We start from the raw sequence: 23,642 nt of genomic DNA on the forward strand, positions 1-23,642 counted from the left end.
ACTTCTTAGAAGATACCTATCTAGGATAAGGGAAAAAAAAGACTGTTCTTTTATCAGCCTTGGTATCGAATGCCATAACTTAAGAGCTTTTAACATGAATTGTAAGCAGTGAGACAAATAGTTGCTGTTGACAGGAAGAAGTAGGGTGCAATTGTTAGAGAGGGCAGGGGTTAATAGAATCAAGGAAATGTGGCACCTACAGGACTGAAGACATTTAACATCCATTTAATATCTTTGATTAAACAAGACAGAAAGACGCTGTGTCTTAGCTATAAAATATTTTATACATAATAACTGTCACCAGTATCTTGTTGATAAAGATTCTTGTTCATAGAAAATAAAATAAATTAGAAGGAAGTTTCTATCAGGAATACAATATTTTGAAGCAGCCCAGAAATTACAGTTTTGTCCCATTAAAGATGAAGTTTTATTCACTTCAGAAGAACATTACCTGATGTGAAGATATTCAAGAACAAGATGAACTACCTTTAAAGATCTTCTCCATTCCTAGGTTATCCTTTTAACTAGGGAGTCGGACTACTTGAGTTTTAGTTATTGAAAAGCTGCTCAATGGGCTCACAGGGGTCACCAGCCCATCCCTCCCACATTAAGGGATTCTTAAGGGCTCCTCCCAAACTGAAAAATCAACTTGAACCTGTTTACTTTGTAAGGCAGGCAAAATTTTCCATCGCTTAAAATTTTGGCTTGAAACTCTTGTTCCAACTGCAAAATTGCGCATTAGCCATGGGAATAAGCATGAGGTATTAATCTGCTTAGATTTCAATAAATTATCCTCTGAGGCACCCAATGGATAGCGAGTTTAGCCAAGTAGCTTGAGGGAATGTTTAAATACAACTTTTCTACGTGTTAAACAAACATTGATGACTGACAGTAAAACATAAATTAAAGTAATAAGAAAAATAATCACAGAATCCATTGCTATGATAAAGAGCTTTGAAAAGGTACATGAAATCCCATTTGAAGCAAAACAATGTGGCCCATTACTGTCAGAATTTCTTCTCTTTTCTTAGCTTCATATCCTACTGACTTACTGCCTTTTTAAAATTTTTTGCGTAGCTTTGAAGCGTTTGGCCATAATTTGAGCTTCCCACTATGGGGATGTTTATCAAGTGGCATCTGGATTGTTAACTACTCTGTCAAGATGGGAATATTCAAAAATGTAATCAATAGATTTTTTTTTTATGGTAACTTAGGGAGATTCTCCCATATTTCCAGTCAATTGCTTTGAAGCATATTTCCAAGTTACCTCTGCATAGAATTTCTCTTTTCCCCTTCTTTGATCTTGAAAAATTAGGTCAAACTTGATTTTTAGGTCACAGTAGAGAAGTACAAAAATCAGTAACTACTTCACACTGTGCCTTATAATAACCCCTTCATTTGTCCACCATCCTGATCTTTTATCAAAGAGTTGAGAAGTGATGAGTTTCATGCTCACTACTTATAAAAAAAAGGCACATCATTTTGAATGAAAAGTAATTCATCTTATCAATATATGATAACCTGAAGACTTCAGTGATAGGTCAAAAATGTATTTTTAAATTTTTAAAAATTCTTTAATTTCAAGTTCAAAACCTCAACATTCTAGAGGTAGAATAGCTTTTGGATGTGTTTTGCCTGCTTCTAAGAGGAATCAAAGAAGTATTTTAAAATCAGCTAAGATACTTCTATAAATTGCCACAGTATCATTGCAGAACTCTGAGTACCTATTAAAAGAGCATCTCTTCACGCAAGATTTTGTATTTGTACCCTGGTGGCGTGGGGCCTGCCAACCAAGGGATGGAATAAGGATAGCTTTGCAACCTGCCCATTCCCTGAAATGTTTCGACACCTTGAGTGGAGTTGTTTATGGGAACCAGAAATGAAATCAGCTAAATTCATTTCAAGCTATAGTCAATAAAAAACAGAGGGAAACTGGAAATGCAAAACAGAAACAGCTTATTTATTTCCAGTACCTCACAGATCCATGGCTGGGGCTCCTAGGTGCTGCTGCCATACTGGTACTAATGACAGAAACAGGGGGAAGGAGTACAAGAAACAAACTAAAGCTTCAAATCATAGCCCAAACTCATTTCCAGGTTCTAAGAAGGGCTTTAAAAATGTAAAATTACAGGCACTTGAAACTGTCTTTTTAATTTCTCTATTCAATTATTATGCTTTCACTAGGCTCTTATCAAAGAGAAAGATAGAAAGGCAGAACAGAGCTTAGCTACGGCTGGAAGACTAGCAGAGGAGAGATGAGGAAAGCACAGTCCCGTTTTCTTTGTAGCGTCTCTTTGCTATAGAAAACTCTTACTGCTTCTTTTGCAATCTTGAGAGAGGTCAGAAAAGACGAACAAATGTGACCCCTAGAAAATAATCTCTTTCATCTGCCTTGCTCTGCTAAGGATACACTTCTTGTCTTGCAAATGGAGCCGTTTGACAATCATTGCTCTCAGTGTCTGGTTAAGCTTCATCTTTGGTGCTAACAACTAGTGCACTTTTGACCTCCCTGTGCTGCAGTAGACATACAGTGGCAAAAAAGGTCAAGGAACAACCTTTCCACAAAGATTATAGTCTGACAAACCTTTTCCTGTGGGCAACCTCAGAACTTGGGTATTGGCCTTATTGGACTTGGTTTTAAGAAAATTCAAGGTTGCTCCAGCGTGAGCAAAGACAGTCATTCTTCTGCTATTGCTGTGGAGCCCCCAAACTCGTCCCCTTTTTGAGACATGCTTTTCTTTACACTTTCTCCACTTTCAGCTTTCTGTGCCTTTACAAAGGGAGGGGGGTAAGAGTTTTCTCTTCTCTGCAAAAGTATGGGCTTGTCTAGCTGTGGTGAAAGCAAAGAGGCCAGTACTGTTCAAGACAGGAGAAATAAGTGCACAGTTTTTGGAATCGCTAAATAATTCAGCTGCCCAGAGTTCATGTACAAGCCCTAGACATACACAGATTATTAAATATATACAAACATTAAAGCTTTTGTTTCTACACTAATAAAAACGAAGCCTTTCAGCGTTGTCTTATCTAAATACTCTTACTTCATAGATTGTAAAACAAATTAATAGTGCAATACCTATTCCATTTTTCTGTCTTAAAAAAGAAATTTAAAAACTTAGTCTCACAAAAGTGGCCAGGAATTCAAATCCAGGCACCATTCCATCATCTAATCTAGGGGATTTATCTGAATGATCCGTTTAAAGGTCTTTTCCTGTCATTACTTTCTTTTTTCATGTTTATATTCTAGGACATGTGGTATGCTATGAAGAAGCTGGGTCTCTGTCATTAGCCAGTGCTAAAGGGCAATTTGTCATATGCAATGGCAGTGTGCACTTAGCAACTTTAATTGTGAAAAGGATCTAAGTTTTGCAAAACTTGTGCTGAAAGCAATAGTCACAAATTGCCATGCAATTTAAAAAATATAGCTAGTTAATTTATTATTTAACTGGTAGAATTTCTTTAGAATACAGACATTTGTATTTCCTTTGAAGTGTGTAGTTTGTTAAAGAACTCAATACTCAAATTCAAAACAATTATTGTTTGCTGTTTCCAAAGATATTCACAACAATAAAAAGTAAAGATTTGGTTATGAAAGAAATTGAGTTTTAAACCTTCTGTTTCTAACTGGACCTTGAAGCAGATTTCTATATCCAGAAAGAAATAATGAAAAAACCCTGTCTGGTATAGAAGTACTAAGCAATATACAGCACCATAGCAAGCTTATCGTGTTTAAAATGCCAGATTGTTACTTAACCAATAGTATTGACGTATGATGAAGTACAGTCTGGATGAAACTGCTGTAGCACAAAGAAATCACTATGCCTTTTTTAGGCATACAGTATGTAAACATGTTTAAGTATTTGGGCTAAGGAAGGGTGCTGCAATTTTTTTTCAATCAATTGCCACACTTCAAACAGGTGCTGGCCCTCTGATTCTATAGGTGGATTCATCCCACTTTATTAGCACTTTAATGAGTTCATATTAGTTGTTTCTGGTTTCCATCTATGTAATGGAAAATTATCTTGTATAAAGACTGGCTATTTACGGGGCCACTGTGCCATTTTTTTACATCATGACAATACTGCCTTTTTAAGCGACTATTTCCTAGTCTCATCCAGTTTCCCATACATGTATCTTGTATCACCACTTATTTGTTTATTTATACATTGCTTTGCCCTAGTGAATACAAGACCTTACTATCCGACTTCCACTTTCCAACACTGCAAAGGAAGAAACACTCAGGGATCTTTTCCCCCTTTCATTCTAATCATGTCCTCTGTGCTGAGAACAGAATTTCCTGATAAGCAAAACAGACAATGAGAGTCTGTAGCCTGCTTTATGGCGCAGGCATTACCAGTAAATGAAACAGCAAGAGCTCCCTTTTCAGAACCACTATTTATGGATCCTTGTGTAGGAACAGATTGGCTTCTGTTCACTAACATTGTCAGAATGAAATTGCATTTAAGGACTTCGGACCTGGTTTTAAATGTGGATGGGCATAAATGGAAGAACTGTATACTATGTAATTTTGCTTCTTTTTAAAATTTGGCTGATGAGAAATGTTTAATGTGCCTTTGCAAGTAGGAGTAGAGAGGAAGTATTAGTGGGTTGCTGGTTGTTTTCTCCTTTTAATAACAAACATACTCTTCCAAAACCTACTCTGTTGTTACCTTTACTGCAAGACAAAAATAACAACATAGTCACAAAATAAGAAGCATTGGGAAAAAAACCCTTAAATGAGATGTTCATTTGAACGTTTTGTTACGAGGTCCCATTGGTAATGAAGCACCCAAACTGATGTTTCAGCAAATAATATTGTAAAGATGATATATTTACCAGGTACATTTTAGATTCAAGTATATAACTGTAGCAGTTACAATAATTCTGTTAGTAGCCCACACCTACCTTGAGAAATGTTTTTCCTGGTTGTGCAAAAGCCTCACCAAATCCTCTCTTCTCCATGTACCGGCTCATATACATCACTTACCAAATTCTACTTTCCGAGCACCTGATCTGTCATTTCATTCCTTCCTATTAAAGACTGTCAGCTGCTGTTCACCAGAGTGTCTGGAAAGTTTATCCCATGTTCTTAAAACTTTGTTTTCCAGCTCAACACACATATTCAGTGCTGAAAGTCAAGCTTTTCCCCAGAGGTCCATTCTTCTATAGCACCAGATCTATATGTGTTTGTTGCAGATACAAAATAACTGCAGTTCTAATACCTCTAAAAACATCATGTCAAATCTTCTTTTTAGAAGAGCTGGATGAAATCTCAGTCCCTGTTCACAGGTGCCAGCATTCAGCTGCAAATCTGTTTTGACGAAATCTCAACCTCTGTTCAGAGATGCCAGTTGTAGTAGGTGAGACAGGGCAAGCCAAGAACATTGTTCTGGTAGTGGCAAGAGCAACTGGAAGGATATTCCTGAAACTGCTTTCTTTTTTATCCCTCCACAAACTTCATGAACATGTGATAAAATATGATTATTAGAATGTAGATTTCTAAGGTTAACATGAACTTTCCTCATATCATCTTTTAATTTGACTAAGCTTAAGTCATACATTCAGAGATATTTCATTAGTGTGTTCACTGGCATGATAAGGATCAGGAAAGATAAATGTTATTGATTACCATTGAGAAATCATAAGAAAATAATCTTAATGTATATCATATTCTAAAAGAACCACCCAAATCTTCAGATGAGGATATATAAATTGGCTTGGAATTGAAACTATATAGTTTCTTCTAAGAAAATATTAAAATTAAGAATTCCAGTTGTATGCAAAATGTGGTTTCCCCCCTGGCTTGTTTTAAAGACCCATAAAGTAAAAGTCCTGATATAAAATTTTCTTGAAGGAAAAAAAAAGAAGAGCATATGATTGCATAAAGCTTTCAAAGTACAATGGAAGTCTAAGAGAAATATAATTATTATTGTCAGTTTATCACCTCAAACATGTTGTTGTAAATGTCATTATATCAGATGAGTTTGAAAACAGGTTTTCCATCTCACACTTTATTTGACAAGGTGATTCATTGTGTAGAGCAGTTTAAGATGTCAGTCCTCATGGAAAGAATTGAGTTGTGCTGATGTGCTTATGAGAATTCCTCCATCAAAGTATATGATTAAAGAAGGGTTATTCTTCTGAAATATTGTTACCCAACTGGCCTGAAATATGAGTGTTTCCTTTATTGAAATATAATTTATCACAGTTAACTCCTTCTAGGTAACCATGTATGTGTTACATATGGCATATGGAAAGCTGGTTACAGTTATCCACAAAATCATAGTTGAGACAATTTTTTATGCTGCAGCACAATAGCTTGTCAAGTAATTGAAATAATTTTTTTCTGGCATCACATCTTCATTCTCAACAGGGCAATGAAGAGGAAAGAAAAGAAACACAGGCATTTTCTATGCTTTTTGTATGTGCCTTCTGTCTGCCAGCAGCCCATTTTTGATTGCCTCTGTCAGTGGCCCATTTTTGATTGCCTAGAGAAAGGCAGAAATCTTCCATCTTGTTTTGGCCATTTTTGCATCAAGTTCGGGAATCCCCCTGTTCTTTCAGCGGACAACAGCTTTCAACATGGAGAAAGAAATTTGCTCTCCACCATCATTAGTTTGAACTAACCTGCTATCTTAGAACAGCTGCCTATTCTATATTTAGACTCCTTTACAATCCCACTAAGCTATTTGACTCAGTAATTTCTTGTAGAAATGAAATACCACAGATTAATTATATATCATGCAAAAAACTATGGTGTCTCCTTCCATCATGTCTAAATTCACTACCAATCCATTTCCATGAGTTACTTGACAGATTTGTCTTAACCAAACCATTCATTATTTTGAATACTATCATATCTGTTGTGTTACAAAATGCTATCAAATAGTTATAGGTATATACTGTAAGCATAACGCAACTTTCCCTCTCCCCCTCCCTCCATTCCTCCCTCCCTTTCCCCTCTTCCTTTCTTCTTTCCCCCTTCCCTTCCCTTCCCTTCCCTTCCCTTCCCTTCCCTTCCCTTCCCTTCCCTTCCCTTCCCTTCCCTTCCCTTCCCTTCCCTTCCCTTCCCTTCCCTTCCCTTCCCTTCCCTTCCCTTCCCTTCCCTTCCCTTCCCTTCCCTTCCCTTCCTCACACATCTTACTTCTACACTTGTCTAATATGGTGACCTTTACATTTCTGGATGCTATTCTAAATACGAAAATCCGATGTGCAGGATATATAGCTAAGGACTATGGTGCTGATATCCTTACTGCCTTTGTCTTCCCCTCCTACTGTGGCCATAATAGTGGCGAGTGGCACAGAAATATGTACACACAGATTACAATTTGACTTTACTCACAATTGATGATAATTATTAAGAACACATCCCGCCCCCTCCTAAGAACTCACACATAGATACCCCTCCCCCTCAGAGAAGAAACCTCCTCTTCAACACCCTATGTTTAATGCAATCACATGTTAATTAACTGACAATGGTACATCTGATTGATATGCTTGGCATACTGAACAGCAGATTCAGAAAAATGAGTATTCATGGATAGCATCACTTTACAGTTTGCAATAACAAGTCTAGCAATAGAGATAAATCTGTTTCAATACAGGGTATGCTCCTATCATTCTACGAATATTTTAACAAGAGCTAGTTCCCATCAACCATCCTTGAAGCTCCACCTCCTCCTGCACGTCTCTCTTCTTTTTCAGTCATCAGCCAGCATGACATTTGCAGATCCGAATCCTCCCTCCAGCCTAGCTGGCACAGCTGCAGCATTACATATCTACCAGCCACCTTCTCTTCACTCCAAACCCCTATTGTTCTGCCTGCAACTTGCCCACCTTTCAAAATGTTACCTGTAAATTGCCTGTTACAAACATAAGTTGCAAACCCTTCCTGTAGTTGCTGAATTGTGCAAGAAAATGTACAAGTGGAAAGCTGTTCAGCTCAGAAGACCAGAGGATAAGAGATGCAGGAATATGTAAAATGAACAGCAACAGAAACATTCATATTCTCATTTAAGGCAAACTCCCCTTACAGAGGAAGCTTTCTTTAGTAGTCATATTCATAGTGGAAAATAGAGCTCTATTTTCAAGCTTAGAGGTAGACATTTCTCAGCCCAAATTTGGTCCTGAAGAAACCACAAAACCCATGCCATCTAAATGCAATTCTGGGATCAGACTTTTGATTCAAGAGCTACAGAGCAGAAGTTCAGGTATGTATATAGGTATACAGTAGCCTGTACGAAAAATTGCCATACCACCTCGCCTGAGGGCAAGTTATTTTCAGTAGCATTTATCTCCCCCTAAAAAAAAGGGATAGATTTGGGATAGATGGTTGATGCTCAGTATCAGTTCTTCCAGAGTCTGATTTTTTTAAATTCTGTAAATGAAATACATCAGGAATGGTTTGTGGTTTTCCACTATTGCTTGAAATCTTGTCAGATATGTTTCTCTTTCCTTGTCACCCTCATGTTTCTTTGGAAAATGGTACAACTGGATCCTTGCTGCATTTAAAACAGCCTCACAGTAATTATAAGAGAAAAATCTTTAAAGAATTGCACATGTTTTCAAAAATTATTTTCACTTCCATTTGCAAACCCAGAATGTCACAGAGACATGAGCTCAATATAAGGCAGAGGTAAAAACATTTACCTGTCTAATTGTTCTTTTCCGTTCCATATAATTTCATTTTAAGTATGATGTAATTCTGTACTTTTTGTATTTTTAATTATTAGTTTGTCAATAACTACAATATCCCAGTAATATTTGTACACTGAAATTACTGATTTATACAATTCTAACTTCAGTTTTAATTTAGCTTATTTCCCCACTCCCCAGAAATAAAGTAATACTACTTGCTATTGCATAGGAAATTCCATTTTTAAAGCACTGAAGCACTTAGAATTCATCCAGTGCACAGACCTAAGTGATGCCAAGTTCATTTGTGGTCTAGTCCTTAAAAACATTTCTAAAATCAAGGATGAATATGCATTTACTAAGCAAACAGTAGTCACATAAAAAATGTAAGCAATCCCGGTTGGTAGAAAAGGTGTAAAAAACAGGGTGAGTCTGAAAAATTAGAAGCACAGCACTGAAGGCAATAGATCAGATGTCATTTGTTGGCCAAAATCCCTCTCAAAGTGATGCTATTATTAGGAATAAGTTTGTAGAAACTTGTCAGTGAAGGAGATTGACTTGGCTAAGGAGTTGACATCCCCGTTAATCCTCTCAAGTCAAGTATGAGTACAGTCTGGCCTAAACATTAATAACCCCTTTCCTGTGCACTGCAGCACAGGAACCTTTACAACATTGTTCCTGATGTCTTCAAGCAAAAAAAAAAAGGCAGTCCTTTTACCAGATACATTTTAGTCAAAATATGGTGTTTTGCTCAACACAGGGGAATTGGAATAAAATTCTGAAATATGTGATGCAGGAGGCTATGTCATCTGTGGATCCTGCCACCAAGAAGGAAGGTCGAGATGCCATCTAACTGACAGCAACTCTTTATTTGAGTTTATTGTGAAACAAACCGGAACAATTTCAGTATCTTTGCCTGTGTTTGTATGCTTATGTGTATACATGTGTACAGTGAACAGCACAACCAACCATAAGGACGTAGAGATGCCACCTAAATTTCTCTTACTGTAACAAACGTAGAGAGCACTTTCCATAAAAACTCTTTGACTTAACCTTGGGAAAAAGGCAAACGATTAAGTGAGAAAGACTGGGGACATGGTTTACAAGGCTATCCATATATAAAACTACTATGATCACAAAACACCTTTTAAATAGTAGTCCCAGACATGTGTTTTACCATCAGTGTTAGTGTGCATTCCCTTTGCTTAGAGCTGGAGAGCTCTGGCTCTCCGTGGAAGGAATGTGAAGCAGGCAGGAAAGGGAGATCCACGTGTCAGGGCCATTGCTGTCAAACGGCCTCCTCACACATTGCAGATGTTGTTCAAGCAGGAGCCAGGGAGTGTGTGGAATAAAAAGCAGCCTATGGAACTTTAGGTGGGGATAAATGACGCAAAAAGCTTGCAGCATGCTTCTACACCACAAGAGAACTTCACCACCAGGGAACAGAATCTGTACAGGAATCTATGTATGGGCTGATCTTAGAGGTAATATTGGTACAGCAACATTAATTTTACACTATACCAATATTTTTCTTTAGCGAGTTAGCACTAGAACTTCTTGCAAGTTCTAGGCACAGTTTGGCCATAAGCACGACTTATACTAAGCCATGAACAAATCCTGTAGAGTATATATCAGAGATTTCTTTTCCTTTAGAAATCAATTTTTATTGACAACAAAGTCTAATATAGTCTGAGAAGAAAAATAAAAAAGGGTAAAGCTTCTAACCATGCCAAAAAAGGAATAGTTGATAATGATGGGTTTTGCGTCACGGTCATAAAAATGATAACTTTATCTCATGAGACCAGATAATATAGTTCTGGGAATACCAGTTAAATTAAAATGTTCAGCATCCCTCAGAAATGAACCACAGAAATTTGAGTTGTGGCCATATAATATTCCAGATATTGTATGATGAATATGTGGTTTATTGATTTGACAAGTACTACTATTTTCCCCCAGGAAAAAAGTGAATTTGTGGCAAATGGCCTAATAGAATGGTACAAGTAATTGATGGAGTTCTGCACAGTCTGTTGGCTAAGGTGACAGATCTGAAAAGCCTCTGACTTATTAGTTTTCCTGTCATCATAGTGTAAGGTATGACTATAGTCAAAGTGAGTTTAAAAAATACAATATAAATCAGAAAATGCTAGGGAGAAAAAAAGAGTGATTCCAAACTCAATTCCCATATCAAGACAATTTTAAAAATAATGTTTGAAATAATTCGTAGATTAATATAATTGTCACTGTAAATATTTTATTAAAATTAGGAGTTATATTCCAAATTACTTCATATATAATTCAAAAAATATTTAAAATATATTAAAGTAATCTTTAGCTATATAGTTATACATTTTAGGTAATTATCGATTAATCTATTAGATTTGTACATGATACACATATGCAAGAGCAGAAAACTTTACGAATTCAAAAGGCTCTCTTAAAAATTGCTTCTTATTATTTATACTTTTCTTGAAGCTAAGAGTTGTTTCTGCTGCCCTACCTACATCATAGACTACCCAAGGCTACACAGTGGACATTTAAATTGAGAGATAAATAATTTGTCTCTTGCAGTAATATGAAGCTGTTAATAATTTGGAAAACATGAGGGTTTTATTAAATACCTGTTCCTTCAATGTTGTATGAATATATCAGCCGGTCAGTAGAGTTCCTCTAAGCTACTAGCTAAGCTTGTCAAACTGATGCACATTTTTTGAAGGAAGAAGAATGCTGAAGCTTTTTGTAAAAACATTTATATACTTGGAAAAATAATGATTAAAGGTGGTATGGGAGAGCATTGCTTGCCTTTTAACTTTCCTGACATCCCTTCCCAATAGTGTTTTTAGTAGATGAATGCCATGTTTGCAGAGATAGGTTATAAAGCTGTCTGGCTTGTTTTGGCCACCCAATATAGTTTTAGCACAAGATAAAAACATTTAAAGTGTACAGTCTAAGTCATTGAAACAGCCAACTGTAAAAGTGCCTATATAAATATATATAAAGTTCATTCAATATAATTATGCAAATAAATGAAATTTGAAGAATCAGACAACAAACTGTTAACGATAAACAAAGAAAAGATTTGTTATGAAAGTGTGCTTGATCATTGCCACCACTGCAGTTGGCAGAGTACTGGTTTAAACTACTAAATATTTGTTTCTCCTTGTTTGGCCCAAAAGACCTGCAGAATCTTTAATGAAAAGGTTCTTTACCTCTGAACCAGGTAATACAAATCTTCATGAGCTATGGAATCAGGTATCTCTAGGGAATATTTGCAAACAAAAACATATTCTTCTGTACTTTGATAAAGCAGGCTGTTCTTCGAACGCAGGTAACACAGATCACCAGTTCTGCTTTTTTTCCCCAATAAACTATGTTTATTATGCCAATTCTAATTACCATGCAATTTAATGGTTTTAAGGCTTATATTTTCCACATCACTGGACAACACAAACATGAAAGCATTTTATACTGTCATTATACATCAATGTTTGCACTTGGTTATACATATATACAGAAATTATTCACACATCTTAACCTTGCTATTTCCTCCTTTCAAACCAACATAATTTTACTGTGAAAGCAGCTTTTTAATAAATGGTATAAGAAATACAGCAAGGCACACATTTTTTAAAAACTTTTTTTCTCATTACCACCTCAAGAAGCATAAAAACCCAAAATGTTGTACTTAATTCAGTAGAATGTCAACAGTTCCTAATATACAACACCATGTAGTTGTTTCGTGAAGTGTTGCATAGATTAAATTTTAAAATTAAATAAATAAAATGCCATTTATTTTAATCGCCTAATTTTTAGATGTATTGAATCAGGAGGGCTAATGACTTCTTTTTGCTGCAATCCAACAAAATTGTCACTTTTAAAAGTAAAATAGTTTCAACAAACTTATGCAATATACACATAAATATTAAATTTGTTACATAAAATAGAAGAGTACTGACAGGTACAGTTCTGAAAAGATGAATCAGACAGATCATGAATTTTGTGGAACTTCAAAACTTTAAAGAACAAAACCAGTGATAAGTAGTACAGGAGCATCCAATTTAGGAAGGGGAGGTCATTAGAGGTAGCTTGGGAGAGGAATCTCTATGAAAGCAAATGGCCTTGCTACAATACAAAATGATCACTGAAACAGGACTAGCATATGCAGCCTGATCACAAAGCCAACATGGACAAATCACATTTGGAAAGAAAATTTATCTTGGGAGTCTGTGTAATGAAAGGCAGTGATACAATGGAATTGGAGGTCATCCCAGGGTTTACAGGATGAACCTGCACCTGAATTGCAGCCAAGTTTCTAAAAGGAAACAAAAAAGTAATAGTAGGTTACAGAAAATGAAGTTTTATTTGCAAAACATAGCTCTTCCAGAGCAACCATAGATAGTCATTAAATGTTCACATGCCAGAGCCTTTAATGCAGAAGCATACAGTAGGCAAACAATGACTTTTAACAGCCTGAGGTACAAGTTACTGTAAAAAATTGTATTGATGTAGAGAACTCATTGATTTTTGTAAAGACTTTGTTTCTAAAGAAACAAGGGAAGTCATCAAATCTGACCTTTTACCTGGATCCTGTCCTCATCCTTACCTGCAAACTTACCTTCAGTGCACTCAAAAGTGCACTGATCAATGAAAACATAGGAATTTTCAAAAGCCAAGCAACAGAAAGATCTACCTATCACTTATTTTAATATTTATGTAAATGTATAAAATGAGATTTCAATGGAGAGGAGGAAAGGATTGTCACAGAAGTTGTCCATGAATAGAATTGTCAGTGTCATCACTGTATTTTTAAATTGTAAATAGCTATTTAGACACTTCTAGTACCAACAATGGGTTAAATTTTCATACTATAGAATTATCCAGCTCAGAGTTTAGGGTTAAACTATTCATCAAAGAGCACAGGCTTATGATGAGGATTATGAAGAAATAACTATTGGAATACAGCTCAAAGATTAGTGCAAAGTACATCTCATAGGCATTTCCTAGGAGGCACTCCAGATATGCATTATGTGCCTTCCAAATTAAGCAGGAATATCTCGATCTATCCAGTTACCTTCTCCTTTGATCTCATTTGCTGTAACTGACACCCTCCCCTGCTTTATAGAAGAAATATACTTACATGAAAATAGTGAAAAGCTCAACAGTTTGTTTAGAAATTAGTGAAGAACTGATCTGAATAAAGGGGAAGATTGTATCAAAAGGTTTCTACAACTCTGGCATGAGTTTCACATATGTATAGTAAAAAAAGCCTCACTGATGGATCATGTCAGGTTTTTCAAAAATGATGTAATTCACAGAAAATACAACATTATCTGTTTATTCTACTTAATTTTTTTAAAGTCAGCTACTGTAAGGAGCTAAAAAAGTCAGACTGTTTTAAACTCTATAAAGAAACATTATAGTATCTACCTCCCTATAAAAACTCTAGGAAAAAAAAACAGTAAGCAAAGATTTAGATTATTTAGATTTAGTTCCAGTGTCTAAAAGTAAACTATTACATATTAACTATTGTGTAAACCTGTATATTACTTTTCTTCTGTAATGAATAATTAACTATCAGTCCTCTGCATTTATGTATCATCTTTTATCTGTGGATCTCAAAACGCATTTCAGTGAATAAATCATGCTTCACAAGTCCCATTGATCATTATTCTCATTATTTTGTCACTAAAGAAACTGAGGCAAGGAAGGAATAAGTCATACAAAAAAATCTATTGCTGAGAAGGAAATAACAGTCAGGCCTTCTAAGTACCAGTCCTGGGTTTCTCCTGGCTATAGTAAGAGGCAAAATATTCTGGCTAACATTGCAGCACTGTCAGATAAAACCAATTTAGTTTTCTTAAGCTCAAGTAAAATATTTTTTTCCCTAACTTAAGTTAAAAATTAAGTTTAAATAAAAAATTTTGAACAAAAGGAAGGAAATAGCTTTTGTGACTTACTTTTAAGAACTAAGAGATTACACACAGAAGTCTAACGTATCCCTTAGAAAAGACTTTGGACACATCACATAAACCTCCTTAATGTATTGATCTCTACATGTACTGGTGTTCCCCAGGGCTCAGTACTGGGGCCAGTCTTGTTTAATATCTTTATCAATGACCTGGACGAGGGGATCGAGTGCTCCCTCAGTAAGTTTGCAGATGACATCAAGTTGGGTGGGTGTGTTGATCTGCTTGAGGGTAGGAAGGCTCTGCAGAGGGATCTGGACAGGCTGGATTGATGGGCCGAGGCCATCAATGAGGTTCGACAAGGCCAAATGCCACGTCCTGCACTTGGGTCACAACAACCCCATGCAACACTACAGGCTTGGAGACAAGTGGCTGGAAAGCTGCCCCGCAGAAAAGGACCTGGGGGTGCTGGTCAACAGCCAGCTGAATACAAGCCGGCAGTGTGCCCAGGTGGCCAAGAAGGCCAACAGCATCCTGGCCTGTATCAGAAATAGTGGGGCCAGCAGGACTAGGGAAGTGATTGTACCTTTGTACTTGGCACTAGTGTGGCCGCACCTCAACTACTGTGTTCAGTTTTGGGCCCCTCACTATAAGAAGGACATTGAGGTGCTGGACCGTGTCCAGAGAAGGGCGATGAAGCTGGTGAGGGGTCTGGAGCACAAGTCTTATGAGGAGCGGCTGAGGGAACTGGGGTTGTTCAGCCTGGAGAAGAGGAGGCTGAGGGGAGACCTCATTGCTCTCTACAATTACCTGAAAGGGGGTTGCAGAGAGGTGGGTGTTGGTCTCTTCTCCCAAGTGACGAGTGACAGGACAAGAGGAAATGGCCTCAAGTTGTGCCAGGGGAGGTTTAGGCTTGATATTAGGAAAAATTTTTTCACTGAAAGGGTGGTCAGGCATTGGAATGGGCTGCCCAGGGAGGTGGTTGAGTTGCCATCCCTGGAGGTATTTAAAAGACTGTGGATGAGGCGCTTAGGGACACGGTTTAGTGGTGGTCTTGGCAGTGCTACGTTAACGGTTGGACTTGATGATCAGAAAGGTCTTTTCCAACCTAAACGATTCTAGGATTCTATGAATATGTGACTAAAAATCCCCGTCACATTGGTGAGTCATGGGTCACAGTGACAGCAGCAGATTGCGTGATCTCATGTACAGATAGTTGTTTCAAGCTGTCCCCGACTTGAGAAATAAAATCAGCATAGCTTTATGAGCACCTCTGTTGAAGAACTCTGTGTTGGCTCACATGAGAGGCTAGTCAGTGCTGACAGAGGTATTTTTAAGCCTGCTTAGAGAATTGTTATTATTTTCCCATAATGGACATTTTTTTGCAGCACGCTGCTAAGTAACAGGATTGCAACATTTGGCAAAAATATTTTCTTCACTATTACTTTTATTTTCCTATACGGCCAAGGCAAATACTAAAACAGTATAAAATCAAACTACATTTGAAACTATGCCTTTTTCATCTTTGAATTCTTGGTATGCTTTTAAGGTGCACATATACTATAGATTATTTTTCTCTAAGTATTACAGCTACACATGGAATTACACATTTAAATGAGCTTACAGCACAGGTGCTACAGGAAAAATAATGGTGTTTGCCATTTATCTTTCAAATTAAATAATGTGTTTTTAAATAGTAACTTTTTTCATAATACACTTATGGGAACAACATTTATCTGTCACATTTTAAAAGATGTATTAGTAATAAATGTAAATTACCTTTGGAAAATCAGTAATTAGCCTCATCAAAAAATAAACAATCTGCCACCAAAAAGATAATCTTTAGCATAGTTAAGTATAATAACTGTTATTTGAATAAGTTAACAAATTAGGATAGATTGCTTCTGTAATTCATTCCCCATAGCATGAGAGATGAAGTTAAAGCACCAAGCTTGTGAATGGGGGAAGGGAGCTCAGACTTTAGTGAAACCAAACCTAGCAGCTCATATTTTCATTTTTTGAGGTGCCAGAGATAAACTATATGTATCCTAGGGCTTTACTACTGGGAATAATACAGTACATAATTTCCACGGTAGCAATGCTATATGTAGCAGTTAAGAACCATTGTATCTTCCTGAATGTAAAAAGTGGGATGTAGTGTGAAGGGCTTTGTTAGCTTAAAAATACTTGTCAACCCCTGGGCAAGAATTAAAACTATAACAGAACCCTATCAAGTTATTGCATACAGACTTTGCATTACATTTTATTGCATTGTGGGGCATCTATTAATGTCTTCTTCCTCTATGTCCAATCTTAGTCCTTACACCTTTTTAATTGCATATTGTCATATCCCAGCCTTATGAAACCCACAGCTGGCTACCATGTAAGTAACTACGTAGTTCTGAAGAGTGAAGGAAAGTTTATGCAGTATTTTGAGATCCTCAGAGGAAAAGTACCAATGAATTGAAAAGACATGTTATTATGTTCATCAGTGAAAGAATGAGAACAAGAATAAAATCACACTCACTATAGTAAGTATTCTTCCTCAGATTAATATTATAAAAATGAGTGAAAAAAAGAAAACTAATAAAACAGTAATTTAGGAAAAGCTTATGGCTTACATAATTATCACTTATCAACTTCAGACTTTTGTCATCATCTCAATTTCCCAGTAGAGGCTTCCATACACACATAATCCTTTTAATGTAATTCTAGAATATATAGTACCATCTATGAGTTTTGTAATTCCCAGTTGATTTCCATTGCCTCTCCAATTGTTTGGAAATGTCCAAGTATTAACCTAATTGGCAATCAACAGGTCATGGTAGCCCATTTCAAAGCCATTCATGAAATATCTTCTTTCCTATGATGGTTCCAAGATAATGCATTACTCAAATAGATACATGTCGAAAGAGATAGTGGCAAGCCATAGACTATTGCTGTTATAACCTAAAGACTTTGCTAGACATATTTATACATTTGTGAATGTGTGAACGTTGGGTAAACTGCCAATATGTGCAAAAGAAAAGCCCAAAGCATAGTAATACAATATAGCAAAATCAGGAAATGCAGAAGTTATACATCTAATAGCAGCAAAGCAATCTATTTGGTAGAAATAGGCCGATCCTCTGCTACAGCTATATAGTTTGCAATAGGAGAGTACTAGTGGTTTTCATGGGCAGTGATGAATAACAGCCTTTTCTGCTAGCAGCATAATGGAATCATAGAATAACTTATGTCGGAAGGAAATTTGAACATCATCTGGTCCAACCTCCTGCTCAAAGGAAGGCTATATTCAAAGGTAGATGAGATTATTCAGGGCCACGTCCACCTGAATTTTGAAAATCTCCAAGGATGAAGATTCCAGAACTTCCTGGGGAAACCTGGTCCCATGCTTAGTCTTGTGTTTTATTGAAAATTCCCTTGCTACAGATTCTGGCAAGCAGTGGCATTTGGAATTGGAGTGGCATTTGGAGTCGCCATGATGGCTCTGGTCTACTGGAGGAGTGTTTCCAAAGACTAATGGCATTCTATACAGCTATGCTGGCTTTTGGGTCATGAAACAACTAGCGGGACTCAAAGCAACAGTGTTACACACTAGGATCTGATCCAGAAGTTGCTTTGTAGATCTTTTTTTGTTGTTATATGTGCAGTTGTTTTTAGACATTTATGTGAGGTCAGAAACTCCAGATCTGAACCACTTTCAAACTTTGGAAGAGATCAGAGCCTCTTTTTCATCTTCGATTCCACCATCTTACTTATGTTTCAAAATGTTTACCACAAAACAGAACCGGAGCTTCCAGTACTGTTGTGTGGCTATCAGGTCCCATCTGCTTTGGTATTCAGGTCTTCATTTTACATTACCCTTACATTATACTCTTTAATGATGTTGCAAAGATTTCTTATTTTGATAACCTCAACTTTTGGCCTAACACTGTATTGTAATAATTGTGTTCTTAATAATGGCTTACTGAACTTAAATCATGGTAAACTGACATCAGGAGATGACTTATTATCTGCCTACTTATTCTGCAGTCTGCTTAGCCATTCTTCATGGCTTGTCTGGAAATATTGTAGAACTCCAACTCACTAGTCACCCAAAATTCTTGTAAAACTGGAAGTTCAGCTTCATCAAGTGCTTTTGAGCACCTCATAAGGCCAGCTGACTGTGGAGAAGGGAACCAACAAGTAGAGCTGATTTCTGGTTCCACAGCTCAGCTGAGGAGGGAAGAGGAGGCTGATATAGAAATATTACTTTTGAAGAATTCTCAAGTTCTGCAAGACAGCAGATTTGTTCCAGAAGGAAGCAGCTCCAGTCAGAGCAAAGCCAAAGGGCAAGAAGCAGTTAGTATTCACTGCATTTGTTGACCAGTGGCATGTAAATTGGGATTATAGTGTAATCAAAACAAATGGTATAGCAGTATCATAAAACAGAAGCCCCGGATGGTGATTCATCTCCTTTCATTGTACAAAAATGTTAAAAAATAAAAAAAGCAAAAAAAAGTAAAAAAAAAGAATGTGCAACTTGTAGAGTACATACCTGTTTTAAGGATAATTTATGTGCCTGGAGAGGGTTACATTCTATCTGTGCATATTTATATGTCTTTCCTTATGAAGATTCAGCAGATTTTCTTCACAAGTAAGAGTTTTACCGTTCTGATGCAAAACATCCTTTTTCTGTGAATGGCCAGGCTTTAACTGAAACTCTATAGCTGAAGCCTCTTCAGAAGCAGCAACACATCCTTTGGGCTCTTCAGTTCCAGGTGATTTTCCTGTACTACTCTTTTTAGTGCTAAGCTCTGGAGAATTATTTTCCAAACCTTCAGTTTGCCCGTCTGAAATCAGCAAATCATGAGCAGCATTTTTCAAATTGTTCGATGCATTTTTTTTGTTAGGATTGGGAACGTTTATATCATTGTCATCATCACCTAAGAAAGATAAATCTCTACCTTCAGATGAAGTTTTAACAACTTCTAATGACTCTAGATTCACTTCACCTAGTGACTCTGGAGATGTTTCGGAAATAGTGTTAGAAATAGTTTGCTGCGGCTCAACTTGTGCTTCCAGAGTACCATTAGAAATGGATTGCTGCTGCTCAACCCGTTCTTCCTCAGGACAGGCTTCAAAAAAGCATTCAATATTTTCTCTCTCATCTGTGAAGTCCAGTGGCACAGGAGTGCTGCTCTTTTCCTCTATGTATTTGATTACCTCTCCACAGTCACTATCATGAGAAGAAAGTGAAAGATAAGAATAGAAGTCCCCTTTTCTTAGCTGAATGGGTCTGTGAGAGTGTTCTAACACTTTTTCCTTGATCTGTGCTAATGAAGCTGGAGCAGATGACTCACATTCAGGTTGTGACTTACTTTTCAAAGCTGTTGATGCCATGTCTATTATCTCCCTCACAAAATTATGTACTGAGCCATCTTCCATGTTTCTTTTATCAAAAGCAGCAGATTCACAGTCAGAGCACAAATCAAGACCATTGGCTGAGGAGTCACATTCTGCTTCATTGGATCTCAAGGCTGTACAGCAATCAGTAGATTTTTCAGTAATGTTTATTCTATGTTGTTGACCATTAGGTAAGGATGTTTGTAAAGCTGTATCTTGTATGTCTACACAATTCAATTCTGAGGAAGATTCAAGACAAGACTTTTTATCAGGAGAGGAAGCAACAGGGTGATGATCAGGCTGAAGATGACTCTGACATTCTTTTGGAGGGTTTCTGGATCCATCTGACAACAGAACAGTCTCCTTGCCATCCATACGTGAATCATCTGAACTGTCTGTAAATGCTTCACAGACACAACATTCATTTTCAGCTTTTCTGACATCAAGTGATGCATGAGTTTTGGGAGCTGCTGATGTTCTAACAAGACCTTCCTTTTGACTGCCAAGTGTATTTTCAACATTGCCATTCTCCATATCATCCACGAGCTGATCCTTCACAACCTGAGAGATATCTTTCATCAGGTGACTCTTTGTGCCTTTTTCATGATCACGTGGTACATTCTTACTATTGCCATTATTTTCTGATATTTTCTGTACTGAACCATTCAATAGTGTTTCAATGCTTAATGTATCTGTGGCTTTTGAAGTCTCATTACTAACTTCTTTACTGTGCTGAATTTCATCACTGAGGTTACTTTTTCTCTTCTCCCTTGTCAAAGAAAATTTTGGTCTAATCCAAGTTTGGAGTTCATTTTTTATATAATCAAGTCCTGAAATTAAATTGCATTCTTCATAAATATCCTCATCAGTTGCTATACTGGAGTCATCATCTTCATCTTTGATACCTAGCTCTTCCTCAGTTAAGGTAAGGGTGGAACTTGAAAGCAAATCACTGTCATCTTCATCATCAGTACAAGCAGAAGTGCAGGAGACATTAACAATCATGCTGACATTGACATCGCTCTCATCAGCTACAGATCTATTAAGATGTTTTCTAAATGATGCATTTGAATCTGGTATTTTATTTCTGTGCAGTACAATGTCTTCAGAGCAGAGAGAAAGATCCTCACTGCTGCTGAGTTCAGTGAGAGAAGCTGCTGAGTCTTCGTTGATTGAGGATGCAATATCTAGAGACAGCTGTCCAGTAAAAGACATTTTTTGAGAGCTACTTTGGAGTGTTATATCAGAGATGCTGCGTTTTATCTTTTGATCTAAAGGACTCTGGATATTCTCTAAGCGATTCAAAAGATCTAATGTCCTTTTGCTGAGCTCTCCAACAGAATCACTGCTTGCACTTATGTCTCCTGAGCCATGATGACTAAAGAGATCTTCGTTGCTTTTGTAGGAAGTCAGCCAGCTCTCCAAAGAGGTGCTTCGCTGAAGACCATCTCCACTTTTAAAAATACCTGAGCTGAACAAATCACCTACTACAGACAGAGATTCTAATGAAGAACTACGAGATAAAGTTGAAACCTGTCTTGTATTCTCTGTAACAGTTAATTTTCTTACAGTTTCTGCAGATTTAGAGGAATTGGGATCTGATTCTCCAGGGATACTTGCAAGAGTATGGTCATGAATAAACCTATCTGGTTGTGACTCTCCAGGCTTATGTTCAGATTTACCAGGTGTTTTATCAAAACAAAAGCCATGAAACAAACTGCCCTCTGTTTGTGTTTTTTCAATTTGCGATTGTTTCATTATGACTGGTAATTTGAATTTGGAGCCTTGAAGATAGGAGTAATCATAAAATGTAAACACGTCATGTTTTCCTTGCAATTCTTCTAGACAAACAGGGTTACACATGGTAATGCTGTCCAAATCCTCATCATTTTCACTTCCACAACATGCAGAAGGTGCCAACTGGAAATCGTCTGAAAGACTAGCATGGTCTTCTTCATCTTGCTTTATTTTTTGTTTTATTACATCGACTATATGATCCACTGGAGTTTCTGCATGCCCAATTTCAGGATTACTCTGAGTGCTTTCAATATCATTTAGCAAAAAAATTTCTGAATTATTTGTAGTTTCTGTATCACATTCACTCACTATCCCACTCTCACTCTCAGAATGCCTGCTTATGTTTCCACTCTGATACATATAGTTATATGGTTTTGCCAATGTGGTCCCCCCTATTAGGTCTGGCAGGGATTTGGTAGATGAAAATGATGAGTCTTTACTAAGACTTTTGTTTAAAATGTTAGACTGTGTTACATTGGAGAGTTTGGATGTTCTTTTCAAAAAAGGCATGTGTTTTTTTTCTGATAATTCAATATTATGAAGGCTATAAACCTGATAGATGTGAGTATTTGGAGGGGAAGTAATGCTTGGACAATAAAGAGGACTTCCACGATCACTGATACTTTCTTCTTCATTTGCTTTGTTATCACCACATTCTCCTGAAGCAGGTTTCTGGCTTAGATCATCCTTCTTGAGTTCCTGATCAGGATCAATTAAGTCTTCATGAATACTGATCAGCTTATTACTTATGTCAGTTTCATCCCATTCTAATGCATCTTCACTTGGACCATTTAGATCCATCAAACTGGGATCAATAACGTTCAGAGGCTCCTGTAGAAAAATAGTCAAAAATTAAAAATATTTACAGCTGCCCTTTAAATGTGCTACCACAGAAATCATATAAGAAAATTAATGGGAGTAAAGTGCATTTTTGGAACAATGATCACTAATAGGCTTTTAATTCTTTTACATTTTGTGTACCATTAAAATGAGCAATTAAAATGAAACCTACTAAATTTTGCATGATTTCTTAGTCTCCTTAGGTTTTTTTTTTCTTATTTGCTGTCAAAATATAATACAGAAATTTGACTTTTCTTTAACAGAGATTAATTGTGGTTAGTCATTTTATATATAACAAGTTTTAACCATTCTGCAGAATCACATAGGAGTGAGTTACTGTGTTAGTAAAAACCACGCAATTAATGCTTTATTGTGTTGGCTATGTGAGAATCTCTCTTAGCCTGCTTAAGTTTAAAAGAGTTAAAATATAAAGGATTTATTAAAGGATTTTTGAAATGTTTATGAGAAACTTGTGTCGTCAGTCTTAAAACAACAGATCTAATGCACTGAAAATCACAAGATGATGAATTTTTATTAGAATTTCTATTTATTCTTTAACTGATAAGAAAGGCAGTACTAATGACCAGTAAGACAGACTAATGAATGTTAATATCTTCAGCTGTAAGAACAATCAATCAGTCTAATCAAATACTACATGAATTTCAAATATTGTCTGCACTGACACCTTCTCTGGGAAAGGGCTGATAAATAATTGAGCTAAACTTAGTTTGCTTTTTTGAAGACTTTTATAACCTTCCAGTAATATTTGCTGTTATGACTGAGAACTTATAGTATCAAGAATTGTTCCTTCTAGAAACATGTGTGGGAGAGGAAGAACACCTTGAGAACTTTTCTCACTCAAATGTGATGTGTCTAGTGGCCGACAGTACCGACTCACCTTAAACTCCTCAAAATAAGACAGAAGTAGTCCTTCATTTTGGGGCTGGTTCTCTGAGCACAAATTAATTTTACTTTATTTTTCTGTTTATTGAGAGACGTCCATTTTAGGGAAGACTTTTCTTATACAATAAGTCTTGTAATAGAACTGTTAACTAATGTAGAATTGTTTACTTTAAATCA

At 36.6% G+C, this 23,642-nt stretch overlaps 1 protein-coding gene across 2 annotated transcripts in view; it reads right to left on the reverse strand.

Moving 5' to 3' along the window:
• Nucleotides 1-11,966: 11,966 nt before the first annotated feature.
• Nucleotides 11,967-23,642, reverse strand: part of AKAP6 (A-kinase anchoring protein 6) — a 234,450-nt gene continuing 222,774 nt past the window's right edge. For both annotated transcript variants that reach the window (XM_059819289.1, XM_059819290.1), the window contains 2 exons: nucleotides 19,078-22,553; nucleotides 11,967-12,943 (listed from right to left, as the gene is read on the reverse strand). In XM_059819289.1, the coding sequence (XP_059675272.1) occupies nucleotides 19,119-22,553 (3,435 nt within the window). In that variant the 3' untranslated portion in view covers nucleotides 11,967-12,943; nucleotides 19,078-19,118. The remainder of the gene's footprint in view (nucleotides 12,944-19,077; nucleotides 22,554-23,642) is intronic.

This window comes from Gavia stellata, chromosome 7 (assembly GCF_030936135.1).
Source record: "Gavia stellata isolate bGavSte3 chromosome 7, bGavSte3.hap2, whole genome shotgun sequence".
NCBI classification, from domain to species: Eukaryota; Metazoa; Chordata; class Aves; order Gaviiformes; family Gaviidae; genus Gavia; species Gavia stellata.